This window comes from Motacilla alba, chromosome 6, assembly GCF_015832195.1.
Source record: "Motacilla alba alba isolate MOTALB_02 chromosome 6, Motacilla_alba_V1.0_pri, whole genome shotgun sequence".
Lineage (NCBI taxonomy): Eukaryota > Metazoa > Chordata > Aves > Passeriformes > Motacillidae > Motacilla > Motacilla alba.
This window is the reverse complement of record NC_052021.1, coordinates 22,398,744-22,424,223: the sequence shown is the minus strand read 5'-3', so window position 1 is coordinate 22,424,223 and position 25,480 is coordinate 22,398,744. Positions and strand designations below refer to the sequence as shown.

Sequence of the window (25,480 nt, the reverse complement as noted above, 5' to 3'; positions counted from 1 at the left end):
GGGGACAACTCCCCTCTGCCTTGCCCACGTCAGCCTGGTCCCATGCTCAGATATAAGTGATCAGGACAGCTTCAAACCGAAAAGTCATTTTATTGGTACCATACATGACTCATAAATGGCACAAACTATGGAGGGGAGGAAGGAAAAAAAGAAAAAAAAAAAAAAAAAAAAGGGAAACAAAAAGGCATTACAGTGTGCCCATGGCAGTGAGGGCTCTGCACCCTCCACAGCAGCCGTGCAGCATGCCATGGAGATTCGTACCTTAACTGTGATGCAGAGCCCCCCTCCCTGCCACACTGGGCTCCCACACCGGTCTGCAAAGGGGCTGTGGGGACCCCCGTGCCTGGGGCTCTGAGAGGCCGAGCCCTCCAGCTCCGGCCTGCCCATGGAGAGGCCCAGGAGCCAACACAGGCATCTCTCCAGGGATCTTCAGCTTGAGATCAGACCAGGGCTGACCCAAGGCTCTGTCTCCCTTCCCAACCACAGGGACAGCAGAAGGAGAGGACACACAGGGTGTCCCCCACCCCATCTCAGCAGCCTCCTGCAGTCTCACCCACGAGTGGGCAAAGCCTGGGCTGCTAGTAGCACCCCTGCGGCAGCCAGAGCCCCAGCACAGGCAGGGCCGCAGTGACACTGCCAGCCCCAAGCCCCATGGGGCACTGGGACACACTGGGATCCCCAGCAGGGAACTGGGGGGTGTCTGACAGAGAGAATGGAATGCACCCCTCACTCCCCCAAACTTCAGGGCTGCTCTGCCTGCCCCAGGCTCCCTTACGCACGCAGACAGACACACAGACCTCTCGCACACACACTCTTACACACACTTATACCCCCACTAGGGCAGTCCCCTCCCACAGCAGCACTTGCTGCAACCCCACCATGGGGCATGCCAGGGGATTCCCACAGGCAGCCCAGACTCCCATCTTCCCCCAAAACCCCACTCCAAGGCTGCTGGGGTGAACTGGTTAGTCAGCACAAACACCCTCCCCCGGCACCTCCCATCTTTTCCTCGGAAAAAGCCTTGGAAGGGATTATTTTTTTTCTCTTTTTTTTTTTTTTTAAACCAAAAAAAAAACCCCAAAAATTATTATTTTTCTCATCGTTTCCCCTAACATCAATGGAGGCACCTGCTCTAGTGATAACACATTGAAAGAACAGTATCGTACACACTGTCTACAGCGCGGAAATGTACAAGCACGAGGTACACGAACCCGAGGGGGGGAGTGGGGACAACAGCACACAAGATTTACATTGAGAAGAGAGGCGGGGGGCTGGCCCCCCTCGGCCTCTGGAGGGATTAGAAAGGAAGTCTGCAAAGTCTCTCCTTGGTTTGAAGCTCTCCGAACTGGATATAAAACGAGACTTCCAAGAGAAGAAGCCTGTACAAAAGTCAGGACAGGGTGAAAGGGTTCAGGACAGGAGGGAAAATGGGCAAGGGGGCTGAGGGGGTATTTTCCCATTTTTTTTTCTTTCTCTTTTTTAAACTTACAATTTAATAATATTATTTTTTTTTCTTAAAAAAAGACAAAAGTAGGAGGTACCAGGAGCCAGGGGTTGCAAAGGGGCCCCAGGCAGACTCACGCAGGGTGGAGGGAAACACAGGGGCTGCAGGCAGGGAACAAGGGCACCGGCTGCTCCAGCAGAGCTGCAGGTCCTCTGTGCCCCCCAGCCCCCCACCACGCACTTCCTATATACAAGAGTCCCCCCATGGCTGTGCTGCGCTCTCGCTCTGGGGAGCGAGGGGAAGGGGAAGGTGCAGGAGAGTGGGAAAATGCGACGAGGCCCTATCCTCAACACCATCCCAGCACTGCAGGATCTGACCCTGGCAGGAGGAAGCTCCGTGGCAGAGCCCGAGGCACAGGGAAGGCTTTCCATCACTGCCCCGCCCAACCAGCCCCACCTTGCACAGCGGATGTGCAACCCCACCGCAAGTGGCTGCTCAGCAAACACCAACCACAGGGCCCAAGGAGGAGGAGGGTCTCTGTGCTGTGCCAGACCCCAACACATGGCATCTTGTAACGCCAGCCGCTGCCAACGCCTCCCCACTAATTCCCCCTCACTCGGCAGGGAGGGGTTGGGCATGTTTGGACAGGGATGAGAAGCTCTCTGGGCAAGAAGCAGAAAAGAAGAGTGGAGGGGGAATAATGAAGCTACGGCCCCGGAAACCCACCCCTGCCCTGGGGTCCGTCAGGGAGGCAAGGCATGGGGGTGCGGGGAGGCGGCGGGGGTGAGGCTGGGGGCTGCCTGCCTGGTGTGCACCCCGGGCCGTGCACCCCATCATTCACGTGGTGCTGATCCGCCCCCGGTACCTCGCCGCTTCCCAGTCACTCTCCGTTGCAAATGTACAGGTAGATTGGTTGGGACTGAGTCCACGGGGCGGCGGGGGGGCCGTTACTGCGACGCCTGCGACGTGGGGTTCTCTGACTTGCTCTCCTGGCTGGAGGGCGGTTTGCTGTTCCAGGGGCTGTTGGCCCCCAGCGCCGGCGAGTTGTTGAAGCTGTCCTCGTCGTCGATGCCGTTGGCGGCGTCAAACTGCGTGTTCTCCAGCCGGGTGATGAGGCGCTCGTCCTCGTCCCCAAACTCCCCCCCCATCAGCGTGGGCTCGCCTACCACCATCACATCCTGAAAGGGGAAACGGTCCCGAAACATAATCGAGGTGGGGGGAGCCTGGGCCACTAGACCCCCCTCTCATCAGCGCAGCCCCTTTCCCCAGCTGTAGGGCCACCTCCTCATCTCCCCTGCAGAACCTGAGCTTGGGCACTGAGTGGGGCAAACACATCCTCACTCCCTTGCAGGAGGGCAAAGGGACTCAGGGAAGGCAGCTGGGACACCCCCTCCTTCTTTTCCCACCACATGGGAAGAACTGGGGTGGCTCAGATAGGCAGTCCCTGGGGGTCCCCCCCTAGCAGCTCCCAGGGGCAGGGGCAGAGAACCCTCCCCTCCACCCCACAGCAGGAAGAGAGAATGGAAACGGGATGCTTACAGGTACCTGACTGGACAGGGCAAAGGTGCTGGCTGGGCTCTTCTTCTTGCTGTTGCTGTTGTTGGTGTTTCCCCCGCCAGAGCTCATGGTGCTGCCCCCTGACATCTTCCTTTTCCGGCGCTTGCTGGGCTGCTGCCGTGCTGGCTCGGCTGGTGAAGGATGGAGACATACATGGTCAGCCCAACAAGAGGAAGCTGGTTCCCCCCGGGCCCTTTTATGCAAACCCTACTTCTTCAAGGAACACATTCCCCCTCCAGGCTGTATCACCACCCTCCTCACTTCCACAGCTCTGCTGTCCTCCCAGACCAGAGGACAGGTGAGGGGGCAGGAACATTTCCATCCCTGCTTTGCTTTCCTCTAGCAGCTGGCAGCCCTGAGGCAGGGAGCACTGGCTGCCTGCAGCCCTGCTCTGCCCCACTGGGAAGGCAGACCAGCATAGAAAGAAGCCAAATGCCTGGTTCACCACCCCCAGCCTTATGAAACAAAGCCAAGAACAGCTCTGGGGCTGGGAGAAGCCTGCACGGAGGGCAGGGCCTGAGCAGGGAGTCCCAGAGACCAGCAGGCAGTGTGAGACTCACCGGGAGGAGCGACCATCCGCTGCCACTTCTGAAAGAGGCAAGTCTTGAGGCAGTCCCGGGGACTGAGGCTGTAGGTCTTGTGCCGTGACATGAGCTCCTGCATTGGTTCTAGGATTACACAGAGCTGCAGAGAGCAGACAGACTCTGGGTTAGAATGCAATGCTCTGAGCCTCAGCAAAATGGAGACCCCATAACCCTAACCCTACACCTCTACAGACAGGCAGGCATCTGTGCTGCAATGACCCAAGCCACGCCATGAGTTTGTGGGATTTGGCAGACCCGCTGCCCCATAGCTCTCTACAGCCCCTCTGTAAGATCCCTTTCGCAAAGCCAGCCTTGCAGCCTACCCACACCCCAGGGCAGCCAGGCATCAGGCAGCTGAGAGCACAAGACATGGCAGAGCTGCAATCCCCCTCTTCTCGCACACTTACTCGGAGGTAGTTGAGTGTGGAGTTTGAGAGACCACAGCGTGTGATGTTCTTGGATAACTGGTCCAGCATCTGGGGATCCTGTGCCTAGGAGTGAGAGGGACAGAAGGCTCAGCTGCATCCAGGCTGGGAAGAGCCCTCCCGTGCCCTGGCCCGTGATGCAGGACTGGGCTGAGGTCCCCCACCTGCACAGCAGCCTGAGGAGCTCGGCAGCCCCGTGTCGTTCATGCCCAGGGGAGCTCCTGGAGCTGTACTCACATGCATGGCAAGGATGCTGCGGGGAATAAGTTCTCGATGCTGGCGGATGCTGAAATGCCACGTCTTTATCCTCATCATGTCATCAAACATGAACTCCAGGTAGAGCCGCCCCTCCACACACACCTGGGCGGGCAGGGCACAGGGTCAGGCACAGGCTGCCCCGGCTTCCCCCAGCCCAGATCCCCAGGGAACCCACTGCTGCACACTGGAACACGCTCAGAGTGGCTTGCCTCTGCCTCTCACAGAAGCCATTCCCATGACCCAAAATGCACAGCCCTGCGGGACTGCAGCCACCAAGAGGGCACAGAAAACCAAGGCAGGAGGGCAGCAGAAGCTGCGGGTGCTGGCAGTACCTGGGTGAACATGGGCTTGCCGTGCTGGGTGACCATGGTGCACTGGTCACAGTCCAGCGAGACGAAGTTGTTGTGGAAGGATTCCTTGGGGTGCTTGAGCACATAGTACAGCTCTGTGGCTCCCCCTTCAAAGATGCTGCGGAAGTAACGGGGAATCAGAGTCCGGCCAATCGCTGCAGCAGGAGAAAGAGGAAAATAAGGTCAGTAAACCCAGCTCATCCAGATGTTCCTTGGAATGTACATGAAGAGGGTCCCCCCATGCCTTCTGGCTGGAAACAGCTAAGCTCTGACACCCTACCCACATCCCCAATAGCACACAACTGTCTCCTGCTGAAGGGCAATGCCCTTAGGAAGGAGGGCTCAAGCTGGTACTCACTGTATCTCTTTGGTCCATCCTCCAAGCAGAAAGTGATTGTTAACATGGCGTCATCCTCAAAGAACTCTGTGGTGAAGGCATCCCACCACAGATTGTCACATTCCTGGGGATGGCAGAGAGATGCTAAGTTATGGGGAGGAGACAGAGACAGACAGACAGACACTGGCTGCCAAGCATAGCAGCCATGTGCTCAACCCAGGGAAGACTGCGCTCTGAGCTGAGTGCTCAGAGATGGGGGTGACAAGCCCTGTCCCATGGCCACATGTGGGAGAAGGCGGTGGAGGTCCCCACTGCCAAAATACTGCCCTGGCCAACCCTCACCCTCCCAGCTGCCTACCTCTGTCCAGTTCTGCAGCCGCTTGTTGAGCTCAAATATCCTGTAGTCGGTCTGGTTCCCGTACGGCGTGTGCCTCCTGCCCAGAGAGCACAGCAAGCCATCAGAGGGGAAGGCAGCCACCGGATGTGGAGGGGTCCTGAGCCCACAGGGGGAACACATACAGCCCCTCCAGGGCTGGCAGAGTCTGAGCAATCCCCCCAAAAGCCCCAGCCAGCCAGCATGCTGGCCCTGCTGAGGCCCCCCCACCACAGAAATGAGCTCCCCCCCAAGCAGGGCCCACACCAGCCCCCCATGCTTACCCGATTCCAGGCTCCAGGTACGTCGGTGGGTACATAGGAGTAGGTCTAGCAGTGGAAAGAGATGCAGGCACGTCAGTGCTAGCAGGGATCTCCCTGCTCACCACAGCTCTTACTTCCCTGGCTACAGCAGGCATTCAGGCTCACTGGAGCCGAGTAACTCCCCACAGCGCAGACTGTACTCTGGCTGCCAATATTTGATAGCCCCATGAGGCGAGCTGTAGTCCAAAACTGGGCTCTGATCCCACATCATTGGCTCCTCCACCCCTGAGACCTAGCCAACTACTCCTTGGGGACACACCAGCTCCTCTGCAGCAGTGACTGGTGCCAGGCAGGACAAACATTGAAGAAGGGGCTGTTTTGGCAGGATCTGGGAGGGCTCTCTGTCATTCCAGGGGCTTGGTCAGGCAAAGGGCTTGGCCTGACAGAGCTCAGGACCTGGAGGCTTCCTTCATTCCAAATATCACTCATTCTCAACCCACTATCACCTGTGCCTGCTCCAATTCCCTCTTTGCTCTTGTGCTAACTGAACTCCATGCACTGCAGTCTCTGTTTGCTGCTGGGAAGCATAACACAGAGACCCTGGGGTGCAAACTGCAGAGTGTCCTCGACATTGCAGACCCCTCCCTGGGCCCCAGCTCACCCCACATCTCGATCCAGCATGGTTCCTGGGTGGAAGGGGGGGAAGGCGTTGCCGTTCGGGGGCTCCTTTGGCGAGTACAGCTTGAACGACTTAGAGGAACAGCCTGCAGAGAGAGAGAGGAGGGACACGGTCAGTTGGGGGGCACCCTGCGAGGAAAGACACGCTGCTGGAGGAGGAGGAGGAGGAGGCAGAAGGATGTACTCCATCAGCACAGCCCCATCCCTCCTCTACTTCCCCCGGATGTCAGCCTACTCCCTACATCCCACACACAGCTCCAGGCCTCCCCTGTGCAGGATGGAACTCACAGGGTCAAGGCTGAGCTCTCAGGATCAGCAGCCAGAGGGGCCCAAGCGCATCCCAAGGGCTCCTCGCTGGTACTCAGAGTTTGTCAGTTCTCAGCTGGCTGGGCTCTGGGGATGTGCCGGAGGGGGACAGTCCAGCTGGTGAGCCTGAAGAGGGGCTGGCTGGGCCCTAGCCCTCCCTCCCACACTGCTCCTAATCCTACTGACCGACCCACCCGGGAATCACACAGGATCTTTTTGCTGACCTTTCTATCGTCATGGCGACGGGTGAATAATTGCCCAGAGGGATGGATGGCGGGTCCCCAGGCAGCCACCATCTGCCGCTCAGGCAGGCCGGTGGCCACCCGGATCCAGGCGGACAGAGAGATCCCACACGCCAGCCCCCAGCTGTGATCAAACCATCCCAAAGCCTCACTGCCCACCACAGCACCAGGGCAAACGACAAAGAGCCCATAGAGAGGCACGGGGTGTGATGGGGTCTGCAACTGAGCACACGATGCGTGAAACCAGCACGCATCCTGAAAGCAACCTGGGGGTCCCCAGACCCGCCAACAGAAGACATTAGGTATGCCGGGCAGAGCCAGCCCCATCCAGGCTCCTTAGGGGCAGCCAGGGGCTCCCACACTCACCAGCCCGCTGCCACCACAAGGGCAGGTTCCCGGGAGCGGTGGCTGCCAGCAGCGCTCCCGAGCCCCGCGGGAGCCCCGGCACGCCCCGCGGCTGGCAGGACCCGGCACGCTGCGCCAGGATGCTGCTGAGGCACGCGGCTCCCTGCTCCCGGCAGGCAGGCGGGCAGACGGGCTGACCTGGATGGGGCGCAGCAGCGGGCGAGCTGCCAGGCGGCTCCGGCTCCACCGGCTCAGCCGGCCCTGCCGCGCACAGACACGTCTCCCCGTCCCGCCGCAGGCGGGGGCCCCGGAGCCGGCCGTGCCGGGCTACCGCTGCAGCCGGGGCCGAGGCGGGATCCCCATCGGCTGCCCTGGGACGGGCGCTTCCCAACGCCCACGAACCGCCGGGATTGCCACCCGGTACTGCAGAAAGCAAACCCAGCAGCGGAGGGAAGCGTCCCAGAGGCGCCAGACACACCACTGCCCCTCTGGGCTCCGCTCCGCAGCCACGCTGTGCAGAAGGGTGCCGGGACAGGATCGGAGCAGAGCAGCAGCTCGACCACGATGGATACAGGAGGGGAGCCAAAAGCACCAGAGTCAAGGAAAGCAGTGCCACCAGCACAGGGACCCAAGATGTCCAGCTTGTTGCAATAAAGAGCTCATTAGCCAACAGAGGTGAATAACCAAGGCATCACCCTCACTCCTGCCGAGCCATCTGGGACCCCGAGTCAGCAGTCACAGGGATTGCACACACTGCTGAGCAAGGGCTGGGCAAAATAAGAAGGGGTCACCTCCCGAGCATTAAATCCAACTTGCGACAGGGGAAATACGTGTTTTACTTCTTGATTTTCTTGGGGTCTTTCCACCACGTTTCCCCACAGCAGCTGAAGCCAGCTTCTCTCCAGCACTCACCAGGATCTACCAGTCTTGTGGGGCTGGAGCCAGCCCAGCCACTCAGCTGTGGCTCACTGTTCCCACTCCTGCCCGCCTGCAGTGAGGATAAGTGGGACATGGCACAGTTTCTCATATGGCTGCTAACAATGTCGGCTCCTTGCTCTTACTGATTGTTTTCATAGATAAAACAAATTTTAATAGCGAGTTCAGTGCTAGTCAGTTGCTGCTGCAGAGGAGTTTTTGCTTTCTGCTTTATCCACATCAACTTGTGCCTAACAGACAATAATTCAGCCCAAACTGTACTAGAAACACAGCATTTCTATTTCCTCCATTCTGTTGTTATACAACATGACACCGAAGCATGTTCAGCACATAGGAAACTTCCCAAGACTCCCAAACTTCTGTTGAAAACAAACTAATTCATTAGGCAGAGACAGCAGTGGCTGACGCACTGCTTGTTTCTGGTCATCATGTCCTGTGGGGCAGAAAAAAATCAGACCCAGCAGGTCTCATCCTTCAATTCTTTGTCTTTATTCACTGATGAGACATGGGAAAACTTAATTCCGAAGGTTTCTTGCTATCCTCAGTCCACATCTCGTTTGAAGGAAGGTCTTCTGGGGTGATGGGACCAGGGAGACACATCACTCTCCATCCATTGTGGTTCTCATGCTCTTCCCTAGCTCCCTGCTGCTGGAGACGGGACAGAAGACAAGCCAGGCCATCACTTCTACCCAAGCCTCCATTTCCATCCTGGGCCTTTCCCAGCAGGTTAATATGGAGACACCCTGCTTTTGGAGCTCTGAGTGACCTATGTCAGGATCTAGAGGAGTGAAGAGAAGCCTGTTATGTGACCTCAGCAAGACTGGCATACTGACCAAGTATTATTTTTAATGCAGCATAAAGTATGCCACTGGATTCAGTGGTTTGAAATAACACTAACAACAGCCTTAGGATTTGATACAAGCTGTCCAGATTCTACATTCACTGTAGACACACTACACACATTACATGAAGTAACACAATTACTTTACAGCAGCAGGAACACCAACTTTTACTCACACACAGGCCATGCTGCCTGGTCCAGGACATCCTTCCATCACCATCTCTTTTCTTTATACTGCCCCAGCTGCCTGCAAGCCCTGTCCAGCCAGGTGCAGTGACACAGAAATGCAGGATGTGGCCCGTCCCAAGCGCCTGGTCCTAGCTGCTGTTTCTGCATGCCCCTGCTCTGCCTCCTGCTGTGAGCACAGGACCCGGGCAGGCTTGGTGCAAACAGGGATGCTGCTCGGTGGCTGAGCGTGCAATGCCCCTGTGGAACATGAGGCAACAGGAGATGCTTCCTGTGGCCGCTCACAGGTGCTGGCCCAGCGACACAAAAACATTCAGCAAGAGAAAAAAATCAGGCTGACGCTGCAGCTGGTGAGCTACGGGCCCAGGCAGGTCTGGGCAAACAGCGCAGAGCTCGTGGCCAGGTGGGAGGCTCCATGGCTCCTCCTCAGCGTGGAGGTGCAGGAGAAGGGAACCCCGGGAAAGGATCTCAGCATCCTCGGCCAAGGCCAGGTCCACAGACCTGCCTCAAAAGCGTGGGCAAGTACACAGCTCCAGGTGGGCAACCGCCCAGGGAACAGAAGGCAGGTGCTCTGCCCGTGACTCATGTACAGCCCAGCACTGCCCAACCCCCCACACGCCTTCTCCTCTGCTGTTGCTTGTGAACTATCAGCCCTTCTGATGCACTATCCGGTGGGTTTGCTGGAGCAGGAATGATTCACATCCTAGCCAAGCTCACAGAGCTGGGGAACATCAGATCTCCCAAGGCACCAAAAGCACGGTGGACACCTCACAGAGCCAACACAGCCAGGAGACAGCAGGGTACGGTGAGCCAAGACCAGCACCTTGGAGCTGCCTGCCTGGGCAGGGGACATGGAAAGCAGGGAGAAAAGCCCTGCCTGAACTCCCATAACTTCAGTTCACCATCAGAGAGCAAAGAACTGCTGAGGACAAAGGCAAAGCAGCATCAACTTGCTCCTCCTATACCTGTGGCTGCTGGCAGGAATGGTGCCCCCCTCCAAGACAGGAGTCACCCCTGTCTGGGCAGCCACTGTGCTCTCTGTGTAAGCAGCCAAGCTCACCAACAAGGTAGAGGCTAACAACATAAATGATGAAAAAAATGAAGAAGTGGGGCTTGAAAGGGCCTGCAGGGTTACTGCTCAACCGGGGAGTGTCCTGCTCCTCCCAGCAGCCCGGGAAGACGAGAGGCCAGGGCCGGTGCTTCCCGGAATGCTCCATGCCTACTTCCTGGCTGCCTAACGAGGCTTTAAAGTGTAAATAGCGGCATTGTTTCGCAGGGCTGCCTCGATGGGGTGTGGGCGCCCTGATAGGGGAAGAAATACATCTTCCCAGGCCAGTACCGCTGGCATGAGAGTGCTATCTGGGACTGGGTGCAGGGCAGCGTCTCAAATAATTCACGTGGTTTTGCCCAGTGACAGTGGCTGGTGTCCGGGAAATTGGCAGGGCTGGGAGGCAAGCACGAAGTATTCAGAGTGACTGGGACAGGGAGAGGCACATGGAGCGGATCATGGTCTGCCCCCACAAGCCTGCCTTCACCTCCTCTTTCTCCTTTTCTTTGGAATAGAGGGGATTGGGAGAGGCCAGTTGCAAACTCTGATGCTGTTGTTAAGCCCACAGGAGCCCAGGTGGAACCCACCAAGACATGGCCTGAGACATTATCAGTGACAATATTAATTGCAGAAACCCCATTTGCTTTAAAAATGCACAACTGCTGAAGCTGAAGCTCCCACGAGGCTGGGCTTTCCAGGGAAGAGGAAATAACACTTTTGGAGGAGACCCATGTGCCACGGACTCAGTGACATCCAGAGGCTGACCCCAGCCAGGAGACTGCCTGGCCCTGACCTGTCTGAAGGCAAAACCTGCATCGCCACCTGCATGCAGGGATTACTCTCTTGCTTTTCCCAAGTTGCACATCTGAGCCATCCACAGAGTTCATCTGGACCACAAGCTGCCTCCCTGCCCACACCACACCACGTGCATGGTGTCCCAGCCCCAGGTCAAATCCTGCAATATTGGTGCAAAAGTCCCCCACAGCAGCACACAAAGCATCTGAACCCAAGGGTGCTCTTCTCTGCACACAGGGTCACAAATTTAGGGGGACAGCCAGAGAAGGGAGAATTACCTGTAGCTAATTATTACAAAGTGACAATTTTGATGTAGGCTGCAAAGCAGTGCTATCTGAAAGCATCAGGTGAGGAGAACGTGGCTGGGATGTGGATTTGCAGGTCAGGGCTCAGCGCAGTCCCACAGCCCCCAGCTCTGCCAGGGTCCAGGCTCTCCCAGGAAGGCATCCCCTGGAGCTGGACATTCAGCTGGGGCCCCAAGGAACTGCACTACCCTGCAGTACCGAGGGACAACAGGAGTCTCCCCTTTCCAACTTTCCTCCTCAGATGATTCAGACACATAGACAGGGAATTCTCCACGAGGGAAAAAGGGAGAAAAAGCACACCCTGCCAATTGCAGAACAGCCAGAAAACTGAATCACGTTCACGGCTGCAAGCCCCAGATGCAATCCCACAGATAACCCAGTTTCAGCTCCACTACTATCAACTTACCACAAGGCAGTCATTTCCTGCAACTCTAAGGGAAATATCCCACTGTCCCTAATTACTCCTTTCAGTTCACTGTCTCAAAGATGATCCATAATCAAACGCTGTCGGTTTCAGCCTCAGAAATGCACCTTTCCAATTTTCAGACACTTTTCCTCTCTCCCAGACCCCTTCACCCTGGGGCCTGCCACTGCAGCGACCAGGCTCACATCCCTCCTGCAGCACGCATCGGTGCAGCGCTGGCAAACAATGTCGTGTGGGAACCATGGGGCTGGAAAAAAAACCCCGTCAGCATACCTAGAATAAAAGCCTCCCGACAAACTATGATTTTCATCATCAAAGGTTTTCTAGGCTCTGCGGCAACACAGAAAAATTGAGTTATAGCTAACCATGCTCTGCAGAACATGAAGCCAACATCCCCGTTCAAAGCTGCTTGCCTGCCACGCACACGGTGGAGCAAAAACACACAACTCTGTACGGTATTGTGGGCTTGCTGCTCAGGGCAGCCCTCCACAGAGACCAGTTTGCCCAGGAGAGCTGGAGCCAAGAGCCACAGTGCAGGAAAGCGACAGCAAGAGGCTGAGGTCCGTGCTAACGCTGAGAGAGGGGGATCCACAGCGATCCTCCAGGCCGGCAGGACCCCCAGCGCCGCTGCCTCGGAGCGCAGGAGGCTGTCAGCCCCCACGTGGCGCATGGAGATTCGCGATCCCGGGATGCAACGCTCCCCTCGCTCCCTGCCGCTGCCAGGCGCCGAGAGCTGCACGCTGGGACGCGTAGTCTCCGGAGACGGCGGCCCTGCCGCCGCCGGCCGCCTTGCTCCATGTTGCCTCCTAGGTGGAGCCCCGCAGCCCTGGCAGCCGGCCAGACGCCCGCTGCGGAGGGGGGAAAAAGCTGGATAACTCCCGCGGCGAGGATCCAGCCGGCCTCGCTGGGGCAGCGTGCGCCCGGGGGCAAACCATGACGCCGGGGTGCAGCGCCTGCCGCAAGGTCCGGACCGCTCACAGATGCCCATGGAAGGGAGGGACACTGCGAGCATGGCGGGAACTCCTCAGTGCCACTTACAAACCACCTCCATTGCTTTTTCGAGCCGCCAGGGCAAGCCTCTGCCCTCCTGCTCAGGCAGAACTCTCTTCTCGGTACTTGGTTAAAAGGCAACATGGGGGTTGCTGAACAGGGGACAGGCAGGCTGCCGGCAGCACTGGGGACAGAGCAAATGCAGTGGTCGCAGGACTCCCACCTCTGAACAGGCGGCACAGGCTGCCACTGGTGTCAGGCCTTTGGACAACCAGTGCGGGACGGGGCCAAAACCCCAGGAAGCAAAAGGACACGGTATGGTCAAGCACACCTGCCCAGTGCTCCTGAAGGCACGAGGAACCCAGCCCCAGGGAAACCCTCTCACCCCAGCATCCCTGGTTACAACTCCACCTGATACAACAGCAACCCACGGGGCAGCAAACCTCACTGCGGCAAGCGTGACAACCCACAAACACACACAGAGCAAACAACAGCAGGAGCACTGTCCCCAGATCACTCAGAAGATGGGAGTTTCCAAGGCAGAGGGCCAGGAGAAGCGCTATCCTGCTCTGCCACCACACAGGACTTTAGGTTCGTATTGCTAATGGACACGTCAAGCTCACGCCAGCGCAGAGCTGCAAGCACATGAAAGAGGGCACGCTGAGAGAGACCACTCTGGGCCAAGCACTGCTGCCACCCTGCCAGCCATGGAACTGGAATGGAGTCCTGGGGCTGGACTGGTCCATATCACCCTCTGCTCCCATATCCTGAGGAGCTGGGCAAGCTCAGGGCCTCCAGCTATTGCTGCTCTCTGAAAAGAAGCTGAAAGAGGCTCCAGGTCCCCAGCCTGGGGCATCTTTGCTTCAACTGAACTTTTGTGGCTTTTCACTGCCCTTTTCCTATTTCACATGGATTGTGACCTGCTCCTGGTGAGGAGAAAAGTCACCAAATGGCAGCAAAATCTTTGTGTCACCAAACCTTCCAGCACCAGCCTGTCCTCCTTGGATCACAAGTTTGCCACTTTGAGGCAACACAACTTTCTGTCATTCTGCTCAGCACTACTCAGCCTTTAAGGGGTGCTCAGATCACAAACCTGGGATTTCTACAGCATCAGGAGTGGAAAGGCCAGATTCAGTTCTACTTCAATGAAAACCATAATTCCCCCACAATGAGAACACTCCAAAACCTAAGGCTTCAAAGGAACAAGGACACTGATATTTACCCGTACTTGCAACAGGAGCAGTAAGAGCTGATACCTGACCAGCACTGGAGGAGTCGCTGCAAAACTGCTCAGACAAGGTGCTACTGAAAGCACGTGGAGAACAACTGGGATGACCCTGGGATGGAGTGTTTGCTCTCCCACCTGCCTGGCCCAGCCTCGAGCAGGCTCAGACCCTCCTGGTGAGGAGAAAGCAGGAAACAGTTTGCAGTGTGGGGTAAGCGCACACTGTGTGCCCCCAGAAGGTGACTCCCTGTTAGACCCCACAGCCTTGGAACCCTTTGCTCGCACCTCACCCTGAGAGTGGCTGACACCTCTGGTTTTGGCTCCTGCTGCGGCACTGGCTTTGGCTAGGGACAGCAGTTGCTCAGCAGGTTCCTGCCATGGTGCCTGCCTTCCGCCAGCTAAGGCTGCAGGGATGGGACCGGAGGCTGCCCAAGCCAAGGGAGCCCCAGCAGTGCTTATCACCCATCCCTAGCGGGTGGGCTGGCAGGGACTACTAGGCCTGACACCCGAGATCAGGGCAGCCTACCACAGCAGGCTCTACCAAAGGGGCTCCAGGAAAACACCCGCCGAGCTAAGACACCCCTCCACAGCTCTGGCACGCATGCTTACTCCTAAACTGGAGCTGCTGAGGCTTCCCCATTCTGAGGATGCTGTGCTCACCCTCAGCTTGGTCCCCACTTCTGGCTGGCCCAGGTAAAGCCAGTGCTTTGTCTGCCAGGGAGAATGAGGCCCCTGTGCCCACAGCCCCCTGAGCATGGACACCCAGCAAGGCAGCTTCTGAAAGATGCGTGGCCCTCCTGTGTTTGCACCCCTTGGAGCTTTTATTCCCTTTGCACCCGTGGGAGGCTGGCGGGACCCCTTGAGCTGCGAGCAAGGATGAAGTTGCAGCAAGCAGCAAGGTGCAGCAGGCAAGCAGCCCCAAGAGCCGGGCACTGGCCCCATAAACCCCGTGACAGCACAGGCAGGGGGACCAGGAGGGCGTGGGGCAGCTGTCAAGGGGCTTCGGCAGGGGAAGGAACCCGGAGAAGAACAAAGGGAGCTGCGGGCTGGGATGGAGCAGGGCACAGCAGGGCATGGGGGCTGCTGGCAGCACCCACCAGGCTGGGGGTGCCGCTCCAAAAACCAATACGTGGTGGAAAGAAAGGGGAGCCAGGGGAGGGGAGGAACACCACGGGCAGGGAGGGGGAGGCCAGACATGGGAGCTGGAGGGGAGAGAACGAGCTGAGGGGCCAAGGATGCACTGAGAAGCTGGGGAGGGATGAGGAACAGGAGAACTGGGTAAGGATGGAGAGGGAAGCCGAGGAGGGAGAGAGGAGCTGAGCACAGGGAGAGCCGGGCCGGAGGAACAGAGAGCGGGCAGGGGGCTGCCGCGGGGACCCCGGGCCGTACGGGGCCCCGGTGGGGAGCGGCGGCGCGGTGCGGCCGCGCACAACTTCGCAGACGCGGGGGCGGCGCAGGCGGGACCCCGGCCCTCACCTCCGCCGCCCGAGCGGGGCCGCCGCCGGGGTGGGGGGGACCGGGAAACTTCCGCGGGGGGGAAGGGGGGCGCGGGGGGGCGGGGTGACTCACGGCGCGGCGGCGGGCGGGGGTCCGGCGGCGGCGCGGCGGCGGCGGGCGGGCGGCGCGGGGCCGCCGCGGGGCGGGGCGGGCGGGGCGCGGGGCGGGGCGGGGGCGCTTCCTTTGTCTGCGCCGCGGCCGGGACCACAATGGCTGCGGCGGCGGCGGCAGCGGGGCCCGCTCCCCCCGCACCGGCTCCCCCGCCCTGCGCCGCCCGGGGGCCCACGGGCCGGGGTGACGCCCGAAAGGGGGTCCCCGGAGAGCTGTCCCTCCCTCGCCCGGTGCCGGTACAGGCACTCCCCGGGATGGGGATAAGGGAGCCGCGTCCCGCTGAGGAGCTCGGCACCAGCCGGGGCAAGGATTCTTTCCCTACTGCGAAAGTTTGAATAAAAATAGACCTTTTCCCTAGCTTGGTTTCGGGGTGTCTGAAGTTTTTTCAGGATTTTTTTTTCTTTTTGAAACTTGTTTCCCTTTCTTCTCAGTTTCAGATGAGAAAAGAAAAATACAACCGGTTTGTTTAGGAGAAGGGATGAAAAATAAAATGTTCCAGTTTGCAATTGCCATCATATCCCCAGGGTCTCCTTTCCTTGATAAAACTGCAGCCTCTTCCAGTTAGGAGATTTTAGAAAAAAATTCCATTATGAAAATTTCCGTTATAAAAAAAAATCTATTTTTCCCATTGCCCTTCTGCCCCAGATCTGCCCCTTGCAGCTTCTGCTCCTGCCCTGGCAAGTCAGACTGGCACAGACCTCTGCTGCCAGCCCAGCCGGCAAGCCCTGGGCTCAGTGCACGCACACGCACACACAAACACACCAACACACGCTCACACGTGTGCTGGTACAGCTCACCCCACACACACGGGCTGCTGTTCACGCCGATGGGCTGGCATGCACTCGCATGCCTTCCCAAAGGCCTCCCGGCACAGCCGCGGCTGGGTGTGCACCCATGCCTGGGGCACGCACACCCTCCCACATCCCCCTGCTTGCAGGGCCAGGCCCGCACCTCATCCCCTCCCCAAGCCTTGGGGTAATGCAGGTACAACCAGTTGGATCCTGCCAAGCACACTTGCTTCCCCCCACCCTCGCTCCACCCAACAGAGCAGACATGGCGGGTGCAAAGCCTCATCCGTGAGGTTTTGGGGGCTTTCTCCCCTCCGTGCTTGTGCACCCCCAAAGCCCTGCACCCGAAGAGTGGGGGCAGCCCCCTGCTCCCCAAGCATGTTGCTGTCTGGGACCGGCACTGAAGAGGGGCACGCAGCATCCCCTCACTCCTGTCCCCCACATTCATTGGCTGAGTAGGCTCCAACCATGTCCTGCTCCACATTGCACCACCATGATTTCCCCTTCCTCTTGCAGGCTACCCTGAAAGTATCATTTTCCACAGCCACATGGCTAAATAGACCAAAACTCTTTGTAAACTCCAGACTTACAGAGAGAAAAATTCACTGTAAACATAAAAACCTCTGTGACACCATACTCTGTGAAAGGCACATGCAGCTGGAGGTACCCATGCTGTCAGTGCCTTGATAACTGGGCACAGGGATGCTGTGAGCCCCCCAGCATGCTGGCCCTTCACTGCCTTCTCCTCCTGCCAGCCCAAATCTTGTGGCACTGGGTGAAATGGGGCTGCAGCATGCTGATCCCAACCATCATTAGGCCAAAAAAAGTGCTGGCTGCAATGCTAGCGACAGATACAGGATGGCACAGCCCTCCTGACCAAGACTGCCATTAAACACAGTCCACCTGCACCCCATTCCCACTCCAAGGCACAAAGACGCACAAGGCACAACCACCCACCAGCACTGAACACCACGCTGCTACTGCAAAATACTGCAGAACAGTGAAAAAAGGGTCACTTTGTCCCCATATTAGAGACTCCTGGCAGCAGTGCCATGGCCAGGGGATCAAAAAGCAGACCCCATTCATCCCCAGGCCCCGTGGCCAGGCCCAGTGCATCCACAGCAAACATGCCTGGAGCAATTTATCCCGGGGCTCAGCAGCCCTCCGGGACTGCTCACGTGTCCCTGCTCAGCTCTGACGACAGCGCTGGACTGGTCCACGTGGCTGCAGCAGCCCCAGCTGTTTATGGTTATAGCCGAGTTAATAATTAAATAGATGCTGGATGGAGAGCAGAAGGGCTGGGATGCAGCTGGGAAGCGTGTGTGGCAGCAACGGTGTGGGGGAGCCCCTTCCTCACCAAGTGCTCATGTGAGGGGAGCAGAGGGCTGCCCACTTTTTGTGGTAGAGCACTACATCCCCCAGATCACAGCCTCCACTCTCCCCCTAGCAAGGGCCCCATGCCTGCCTGGTCTCCCCAAAGTCCAGCCCTGATCCAACACCCGGAACAGGTCTCAGCCCAGGGAACTGGCAGCAGCTCGGCAGCAGGAGTGAGCACAGGGATACATCCCAGGCAAACGGATGGGAAGAGCCCAGTGGGGACCAGGGTAGCCAGGGGATGCGCAGGTCTCTCTGATCCCTGCAGCCATGGCTCGGTGTGCCTGCAGCGTGTGTGAGGGATCCCAGGCAAGCAGGGCAGGAGGCAGGGCATGCTCACACTGACACACGCAGGGGCCCTGGCAAGCGCAGGCCTGGAGTAGGGACGCGGACACGCGCTTACATAAAAAATAATAATAAAAATCTGCTAGCTCTGCAAACAGCACAGCCTGTACCAGGAGACGGACTGGCCTGGCACTTCCAAACCTCATGGACTTGTCCAAAGAGCAGCCAGACCTGGGCACCATCACACGCATGCAGATGCAGCCTGCAGCACAGCATGCAGCCTAGAGGCCCCCCTTTCCAGAACGCAGGAGCCAACCCCGCAAATCCTACCATCCTTCAAACAGAAATATGCTTTGTTTCCCTGTTTCTCAAGGAGGGGCTTCTCTCCTCCCTAAAGCTATGCATGACCAGATAAAAAGGGAGTTCTGGAGCAGGAGGGGCCCCTGTTTTTGGCTGGAGAAGCCACAGATCTATCTCTCCAGAGGAGGTTTGGGGGAGGCTGGAAACTACATGGTGAGTCATGCCAGGCAGGCAGCAGATCCTGGGGGCTCCTGGGATTAACCCTTCAAAGCCAGAACCACTTCCAGACACCTAGAGGCAGAAATAAAGCCAAGGGGCCAGGGAAAAGCTGCCAGAGCAGGATGAGAACTTACAGGGCCACATCTTGAGCATCCTGCATGGGACAGAGAAATCAATCTGAATATATGAACAGCGGACAAACAGCAACCAAGTGCATGCATTGGTGCCTATCCTCTCCTAAACAAGAGGATGTGGAGAAAGGTTACAGTGGGGTACAGAACCCCAGAGTGCGTGAGGTTCACATGGGGTGTTCAGCTTCACATCACACCTTGTTCTGGTGTCATGGGTCAGCCTCATCACCACTGGGCTGCCCAAAGGCTCCAAGGGGAAGGTGCAGTCCACAAGCAAGCTTTGTCACATCCTGCTAGAATGGGGTTTCCCCGTGCCACCAGCACCAGAGAAATTCCCCACAGTGTTCCTGTGCTGTCCCTGAGACATCACAATGTACATCCTGCAAGACCTCAGCCCCAGCATGGCCACCCACAGCAGTGAGCCTCAGTTCCTCTGCAGAAGCCCAGGGCCAGCCTGCCAGAGCTGCAGGGTTTTAAGGCTCCTCCAGAGCCTCCAGGTGGATTCTCTCATGTTACAAGAATGGTTCGTTTTACAGCCCCTTTCCTGGCCTGGGAACCCACAGCAGGGAGGGGTGACGTGCAGCATGGCTGCACAGCCCCAGCATCCTGCGCCTGCCCTCTGTCCCCCAGGAAGACCATCTACCATCCAAGGGACAGGCACTGCTGCTTCAAAGACAACCAAAGCAGAATCCTCAACACCCAGCCCTGCAACTACAGGAACTCAGCCCTGGTCGGAGAGTACCCTGGTCCCTGGCCCACTCTTCTCCCCACATTCCCTCCACTCTTGTCTCCCAAGCCACACAGGACCCTTGGCATCCATAAGAGATTTACATAGCCAGAACCCCACCAAACCCCCACCCACTAAGGCTGCCATCCCTCCTGGTACACACATATCACTGTGCCCTCCCACCTTAGGAGCTCCCCTGGGAGAAGGTAAGGGACATCTTACAGGGCCATGGCTGTACATGGTTGACTTGAAGCAGGTAACTCCACCAGCTGAGCCCACCCCCTGCCACCCCCCCACACGGTGCTGCTGAACACTCCGAGCAGCTCTCTGAATATAGCAGCATCAAATAGCTCCATCAATAATGCATTGCTTCTGCTTCCTCTCACTGCCGTGTTTTTGTTGCTAACATGCGTGTCCTTCCTGTTAGCAGCTGCCTCCTCCCCACCAGCTAGGCCAAGCAGGGACACAGCCACGGTGGGATGGTGATGGCAGTTCCCACAGCTCCAGGTCCAGTTCCTGTAGGGATTGACATAGAGCCCCATCTATGCCACTCGAGGCCAGCCTGGGGTTCTGGGGGGGAACCCTGCCACCGTCCAAGCCTCCTGCTGCGCACGCGCTGGCAGCGACGACTCGGCATGCCGTGGCTGCCCTAAGGATTTGGCAGGGGCACCAAGCTGGGAGGAGCATAACGACATCTCCCCAGCCTCAGCAGGGAAATGCCCCTCCGCAAGGACTTTCGGCAGCCTGGCACTCCCCATACCCAGGCAGCATCCCCATTCCCAACTCCATGCAACACCACAACACATCAGGCTCCTCCAGCAGCTCTGCGTTGCCATCCCCGGCAGGGAGAGAGCTCCCGCCGCCGTGCTCCTGCCTGCCCCTGCCCGCAGCTGCCCCGGGCTCACCCCAGGCCCGCCCTGGGCCCGTTGAAGCAGGCAGGTCGGGGTGCCTGGACCTGCCCCATGCCCAGCAGAATTGCGTGCCTGCAATGCCACGAGCTGCCACGGGCTCCTAGTAGGGAGGCAGGAGCTGGTGTAGGCAAAAGCTGGCACCCACCGCCCTGCAGCTACTCACAGCAGGCAGGGGCAACCTCTGCCCTGGAAGGGAGACCCGCAGGCTGCACAAGACCCTGTTTGGAGGAGAATGCACATAGCAGAGCAGAGGCTGGTGCAACTGGCTGCTGTAGAACGGTCCAGCCAACACCACCAATGTCCCAGCCTGGCTTGGGCTGCAAGCACTATGTACAGCCACTTAGGCTGTACTGCAGAAACCTGGCTGCACACAACACCCGTCCCTTGGTGTGTAGTAGAGGGCCTGAGGCTGCTACCCCTGCAGAAAGCAGGGGCCCTCCCACCCCCTGCATGCCACCCTCTCAACCATGGGTCCATCCTGGGGCACAGGCACCGTCACCTTGGTGCAGGGTAACCTCCGCTGCCTGACTGTGGGTTCTACAAAGCCGGGGCAGAGAGACACCCTACAAAAGGGGGGCTGGAGCTACATCCCAGGGCCCCCCAAAGGAAGTGGCAGCAGAGGGGTGCGGGCATGGTGTTATCGGTCTCCCTGCGGGCAGGGCGGGTCAGGGCTGGACTGGGGCCAGCGCCTGCCACAGTGGAGATTATGCCTCAGGTTTAACGTTCATCCCCATCCATGACCAGCCCAGGAGAGAAGAGGGTGAGCTGCACTGGGAGGCTGGTCTGACAGCTTTGGAGACTCCTGAGCCGCACCAGCACCCCCAAAGGGACATCCAACACCGGTGCACAGGCCACTTTCCCACACCTCCATGAGCACGCAGCAGCGAACCTCCCAAAAACCTGCCAAGCATCACCCCTGCTGCAGCCACCCCAACCCTGCCCAGCAGAGACCCTGGGAGAGGGGCAGACTACTGCTGCTCTCCCAGCTCCAGGTGGGGCCCAGCAGCCCCCTGGCAGCCCTGCCTGCTCCCCAGCACCCTCCCCCCGGCACCGGCAGGAAACCGCAGCTGCAGCCTGCGGGCAGCTGATAACGGTCACCCAGCCCCATCCTGCCTGCACCCCACCACCCGGGGAGCTGTCCCCACACCCACCGCTCCCCAGGCCCAGGGGTGCACCCACACCGTGCACAACAGCAGCCCCAGAGCCCAGCGTCACCCTGCACAGAGCTGGGGACTCTAGCTGACAGTGCAGCTGGTGCACCAGGACACACCAGCAGTTGTTGTGCATGGGCACCATGCTCCCAAGTGTCCCAGCATGCTCCTGGCACACCATGCAGACCCACGCCTCGCATGTTCTGGCAACATGGATATGGCGGGAGAATACCAGAGCAGAGTGGGGGAGGAGAGGGTGGCATGAAATCGAGTGATCTGACCCAAAAGGGATGGTCAGGGGACACTTGAGCTGCTTTGGCTCCTGCCCTGCCTGGGGGCACACAGACACCTGGCCAGTGCATTCCTGGCTACAGGGGTACCTCCCTGCCCTGGAGGTGCCCTCCCCCAGGGACATCCCCTCACTCCCCAGGGAGCAGCTTTCACAGCAGTTTGTGCTGAGCAGGTAACAACATTCCTGGAATAAACCTGGGGCCCAGTGCAAATACACAGTGCTGAACCCGCTGGCATTGGTGTGGCACTAACCCATGCAGGATTCTCCAGGCAAATCCTGAGTGAGCTCACACTGGCCCCAAGGAGCGCTGTGATGGTGCCTCACAACAAGAACGGGACCCCTGAGGAATCCCCTCACTGAGCACCAGACAGCCACAAACCCATCACGACTTTGCCACAGCATGCCAGAAGCGGGCAGGCAATGCAGCACACACGGTGTCTAGTGTCAGGCTGTGCGCTGCTGAGGGGGACAGGGCAAGTAACGCATTTCATCCAAACATCACTGGTAACATGAAGAAAGCCTGGACTAGAGCACACCAATATGCACAATGAGGCCTCAGTACCCCTACTGCTCCCCTCGTCCCCAACAGGCCCAGGGGCACCCCAAGGTGCCAGGCAGCCCTGGGGGTGTTTGGGAGGCAGAGCCCACACGGGTCAGGGCTGCCTGGCCCCCCCGCCGCGGCGCTCAGCCCGCTCGCTGCCATCCCTTTCCCAGCGCATCTGTCGCAGAAGGCATGTGGCACAGCTCGGCCTCGTGACAGTGGGGGATGCACGGCGCCAGCTCGGCAGAAGGGAGGGATACGGCAATGGGCCGTGCCCTGGCCGGACACGTCCATCCCGGGACCCAAAGCATGTGCCTTGGGAAGCTCTCCCTCCAGACAGAAGGGTGCACGGGCTAGTTCTCTGCAAGGTGTCCCAGGGAAGGTGCTGACCTTGGGAAAGTTGCTTCCCTGCCATGAAGCTGGAGCCAGCCCCGCAGGGAGGGAGAACAGCTCCACTCCGCTTTGCTTCCCTCCTCCCCCCCTGCACTGACACCATCACTACAGGGGGAAAAACAATGATAATAATAAAAATAATTAAGGAAGAAAGTGCAGAGCATGCTGGGAGAGTGAGAGGTGCCCCCAGGGGTCAGGGCCCCGCTGGGGTCTGGATGCCAAGACCTGTCTGCCGGGCCCTGCTTCAAGCAGCCCTGGGCACAGCACCACCGGCACCAGCACCAGCGAGCCGCTGCCCCAGCCTGAGCCCATTATGCTCTTGCTGCTCACCTCTCCATATCTGAGGTGGGGGGCAAAGTCCCCCTCAGGCCTCCACTGGCCCCAGCAGCTCCCCACCATCCTCGGGCACAAGAATGCACCAGCTTCCCAGCTGAGCAGCCTCCCTGCTCCAAAGCTCTGGCAGAGGGGAAGAAAGGAGCAAGGAAACATCTCCGGTGGGGTGCGAGAGGAGCTGCAGTGGGGCAGGATGCACCCACAGGGATGGCAAGGAGTACATTATCCCTCTGGGAGGGCACAGCTTGGAAGGGGGGCAGCCAGACCCCCCCCCCAGCAGCAGCTCCCAAGCAGGAAACTCCTCCAAGTTAATGCAGCCCTGAAGAGCAGCCTGGGCAGAGCGGCTCATTAAATGTTTCTGGCTGGCGGGAGGCCAGCGGCAGAGCTTGTTTTTTCTATATTCCGATAAACAGTCCGGGGAGGGGAAGGGGGAGGGGGGCGCAGGCTCTCGATGTGCCACCCAGCCCCGGCGGGGGAGCGGGGAAAGACGCGGGGGGCACATGTACATTGCACGGCAACGCTGCACAGCAGCCTCGTGTCCTCCCTGCCCGGGGGCAGCGGCGGCCGTGGGGAGGGACACAACACACGAAGCCATCCACAGGGATACTCCCAGGTGAGGCGCTCCCCGTCACCGCACCGAGGGAGGACCCCCCCTCTTTGCACCCCCACCAACACGCCGATGACATTCCCAGTGGCGTGTGGCCAGCTCCCGGGAACAGGACGGGGCCCCACCGCTGGCCGCCACACGGCCTTTGCCCCGCCGCGGCGGGACCCCCGCCAAGGCTGCGGTGTCGGGAGGGGTGTCGTGCCCCCGGTGCGGGGTGCCTGCGGGGCGGGTGCTGTGGTTGCTCGGCCTGGCTCGCAGGGAGGTTCACGTGACTTTCTGCTTGAGGAAGCAGCGCTCTGGCAGCTTCCAGTGGGAGATGGAGGAGGAGGAGGAGGAGGAGGATGGGGGAAGGGGCCGCCTGGCTTCATAGAAACACGGCGGCGAGGCGCAGGCAGCGCAGGGGCGGGGGGCCGCCGCGCAGGGGCACCCCTTCCCCAGCCCGCTTATCCAGCTGCAAACCCCTCGGCAGAGGCGGCTCCGGGGGAGGCACGGGGACCGTGTGCTGTCACAGCGCCCTGCTGCCTCCAGCAGCCCCCCAGCATGGGGTTCTGGCCTAGCAGGAGGCTCTCTCGGGACCACAGGGATGCTGCCAAAGGAACTGGGCTGAGGAGCGTCCCTGCTGTCCCCCCACAGGGACCCCATGTGCCAGATGCCCAGGGAAATGGCAGAACCCTCTCCCCAGGGTCCCCCAAACTTGGCTTCCTGTCTGCTGGCCAGCGCCACGGGGACCTGGTGCTGGAGGAGGTTCCAGCAGCCCCCCGAGACCCCTGCCCTGCCTTGTTCCTGGCACAGCAACGTTCTGCACGCAGCAGCAGGCAATGCAGCCAGGCCAGCTGCCCCAAACCTGCCCCCAAGCCCCGGCGTGCAGATGAGTATCCCTGCGGCAGCACCCTGCCAGGTGCTGAGACCTCACCAACTCATCACACCTCCTATGTAGTCCTGCAGCCTTGCCAGCCCGCAGGCTCCAGAATTACGAACAAGCTCACCAGCAGACACTCCACAATGGCCATGGTGGGGGGCCATACAGCATCCATGTCCACCAGCAGCATTGCCAAGCCTTTGTGGGGACACTGTGCCTCACACCCACACGAGGAGCTGTGGCACCCCACAGACCTATCGCTCTGGCCACAGAGGTACTTTGGGGTCACTCTCCACAGTGCCACCTGCATGCCTGCCCAATGCCCCCACAGCACTCTGCCTGCGGGTCCCAGTTCCAGGCTGGTACCAGCATCCATGTGCTCTTGGGTTCCAGATCTCTTAGTCCAACAGATCTCAGGATCCATGCCATGGGAACCACTGCATCCATGCCATGGAATCCTAGCCTCACAACCACATCCCAGCACCCATGCCATGGTATTCCAATCCCACAGTCAGACCCAAGTGTCCATGTTCCAGGGACTCCAGCCCTTCAGCTGGATTCCAACAGCCCACACCAAGGAGACCTTACCCCTATGGCTGGACCCAATAGCCACACCATAGTGACTAGGACTCCAGTCCCCACACCTTGCTGACACCCACCACTTATCCCCAGCACCAGCACCATGGCCAAACCTCAGCACCTACACTGAAAAGCCCTCTGTGTTGTAGTCAGCTCCCAGCAGCCAAGCCCCAGGAACCCTGCCCCATAACCAAACCCCAGCATCAATACCACAGAGACCCCAGCACCAATACCATGCACTCCATGGACCAACACCATGGAGAACCCATCCCCATTAGCTGGACTCCACCACCAATGCCTTAAGAGACCCCAGCATTAATGCCACGGAGACACCAAGCACCAGTGCCACGGAGACCCCAACACCAACGCCATGGAGACTCCAGTCCCGCAGCTGGAGATCTCAGCCCCAAAGCAGGACAGCAACATCAATGCAGTGGGGACCCCAGCCCCACAGCCGGACCCCAGCGCCC

At 59.1% G+C, this 25,480-nt stretch overlaps 2 protein-coding genes across 4 annotated transcripts in view; one reads left to right on the top strand and one right to left on the bottom strand.

The window, feature by feature from the left end:
• Positions 1 to 1,046: 1,046 nt before the first annotated feature.
• The window catches only part of LDB1 (LIM domain binding 1), a 24,863-nt gene continuing 429 nt past the window's right edge, over positions 1,047 to 25,480 (bottom strand). The window contains exons 2-11 of one of the 2 annotated variants that reach the window (XM_038140806.1): positions 6,253 to 6,355; positions 5,613 to 5,657; positions 5,314 to 5,389; positions 4,977 to 5,079; positions 4,601 to 4,773; positions 4,248 to 4,370; positions 3,993 to 4,076; positions 3,562 to 3,685; positions 2,984 to 3,132; positions 1,047 to 2,622 (exon numbers count right to left, since the gene is read on the bottom strand). In XM_038140806.1, coding sequence (XP_037996734.1) covers positions 2,392 to 2,622; positions 2,984 to 3,132; positions 3,562 to 3,685; positions 3,993 to 4,076; positions 4,248 to 4,370; positions 4,601 to 4,773; positions 4,977 to 5,079; positions 5,314 to 5,389; positions 5,613 to 5,657; positions 6,253 to 6,355 — 1,211 coding nt within the window. In that variant the 3' untranslated portion in view covers positions 1,047 to 2,391. The remainder of the gene's footprint in view (positions 2,623 to 2,983; positions 3,133 to 3,561; positions 3,686 to 3,992; positions 4,077 to 4,247; positions 4,371 to 4,600; positions 4,774 to 4,976; positions 5,080 to 5,313; positions 5,390 to 5,612; positions 5,658 to 6,252; positions 6,356 to 25,480) is intronic. The other variant, XM_038140807.1, reaches the window with a different exon arrangement.
• PPRC1 (PPARG related coactivator 1) overlaps positions 23,316 to 25,480 on the top strand; it is a 19,942-nt gene continuing 17,777 nt past the window's right edge. For both annotated transcript variants that reach the window (XM_038140804.1, XM_038140803.1), the window contains exon 1: positions 23,316 to 23,578. In XM_038140804.1, the coding sequence (XP_037996732.1) occupies positions 23,417 to 23,578 (162 nt within the window). In that variant the 5' untranslated portion in view covers positions 23,316 to 23,416. The remainder of the gene's footprint in view (positions 23,579 to 25,480) is intronic.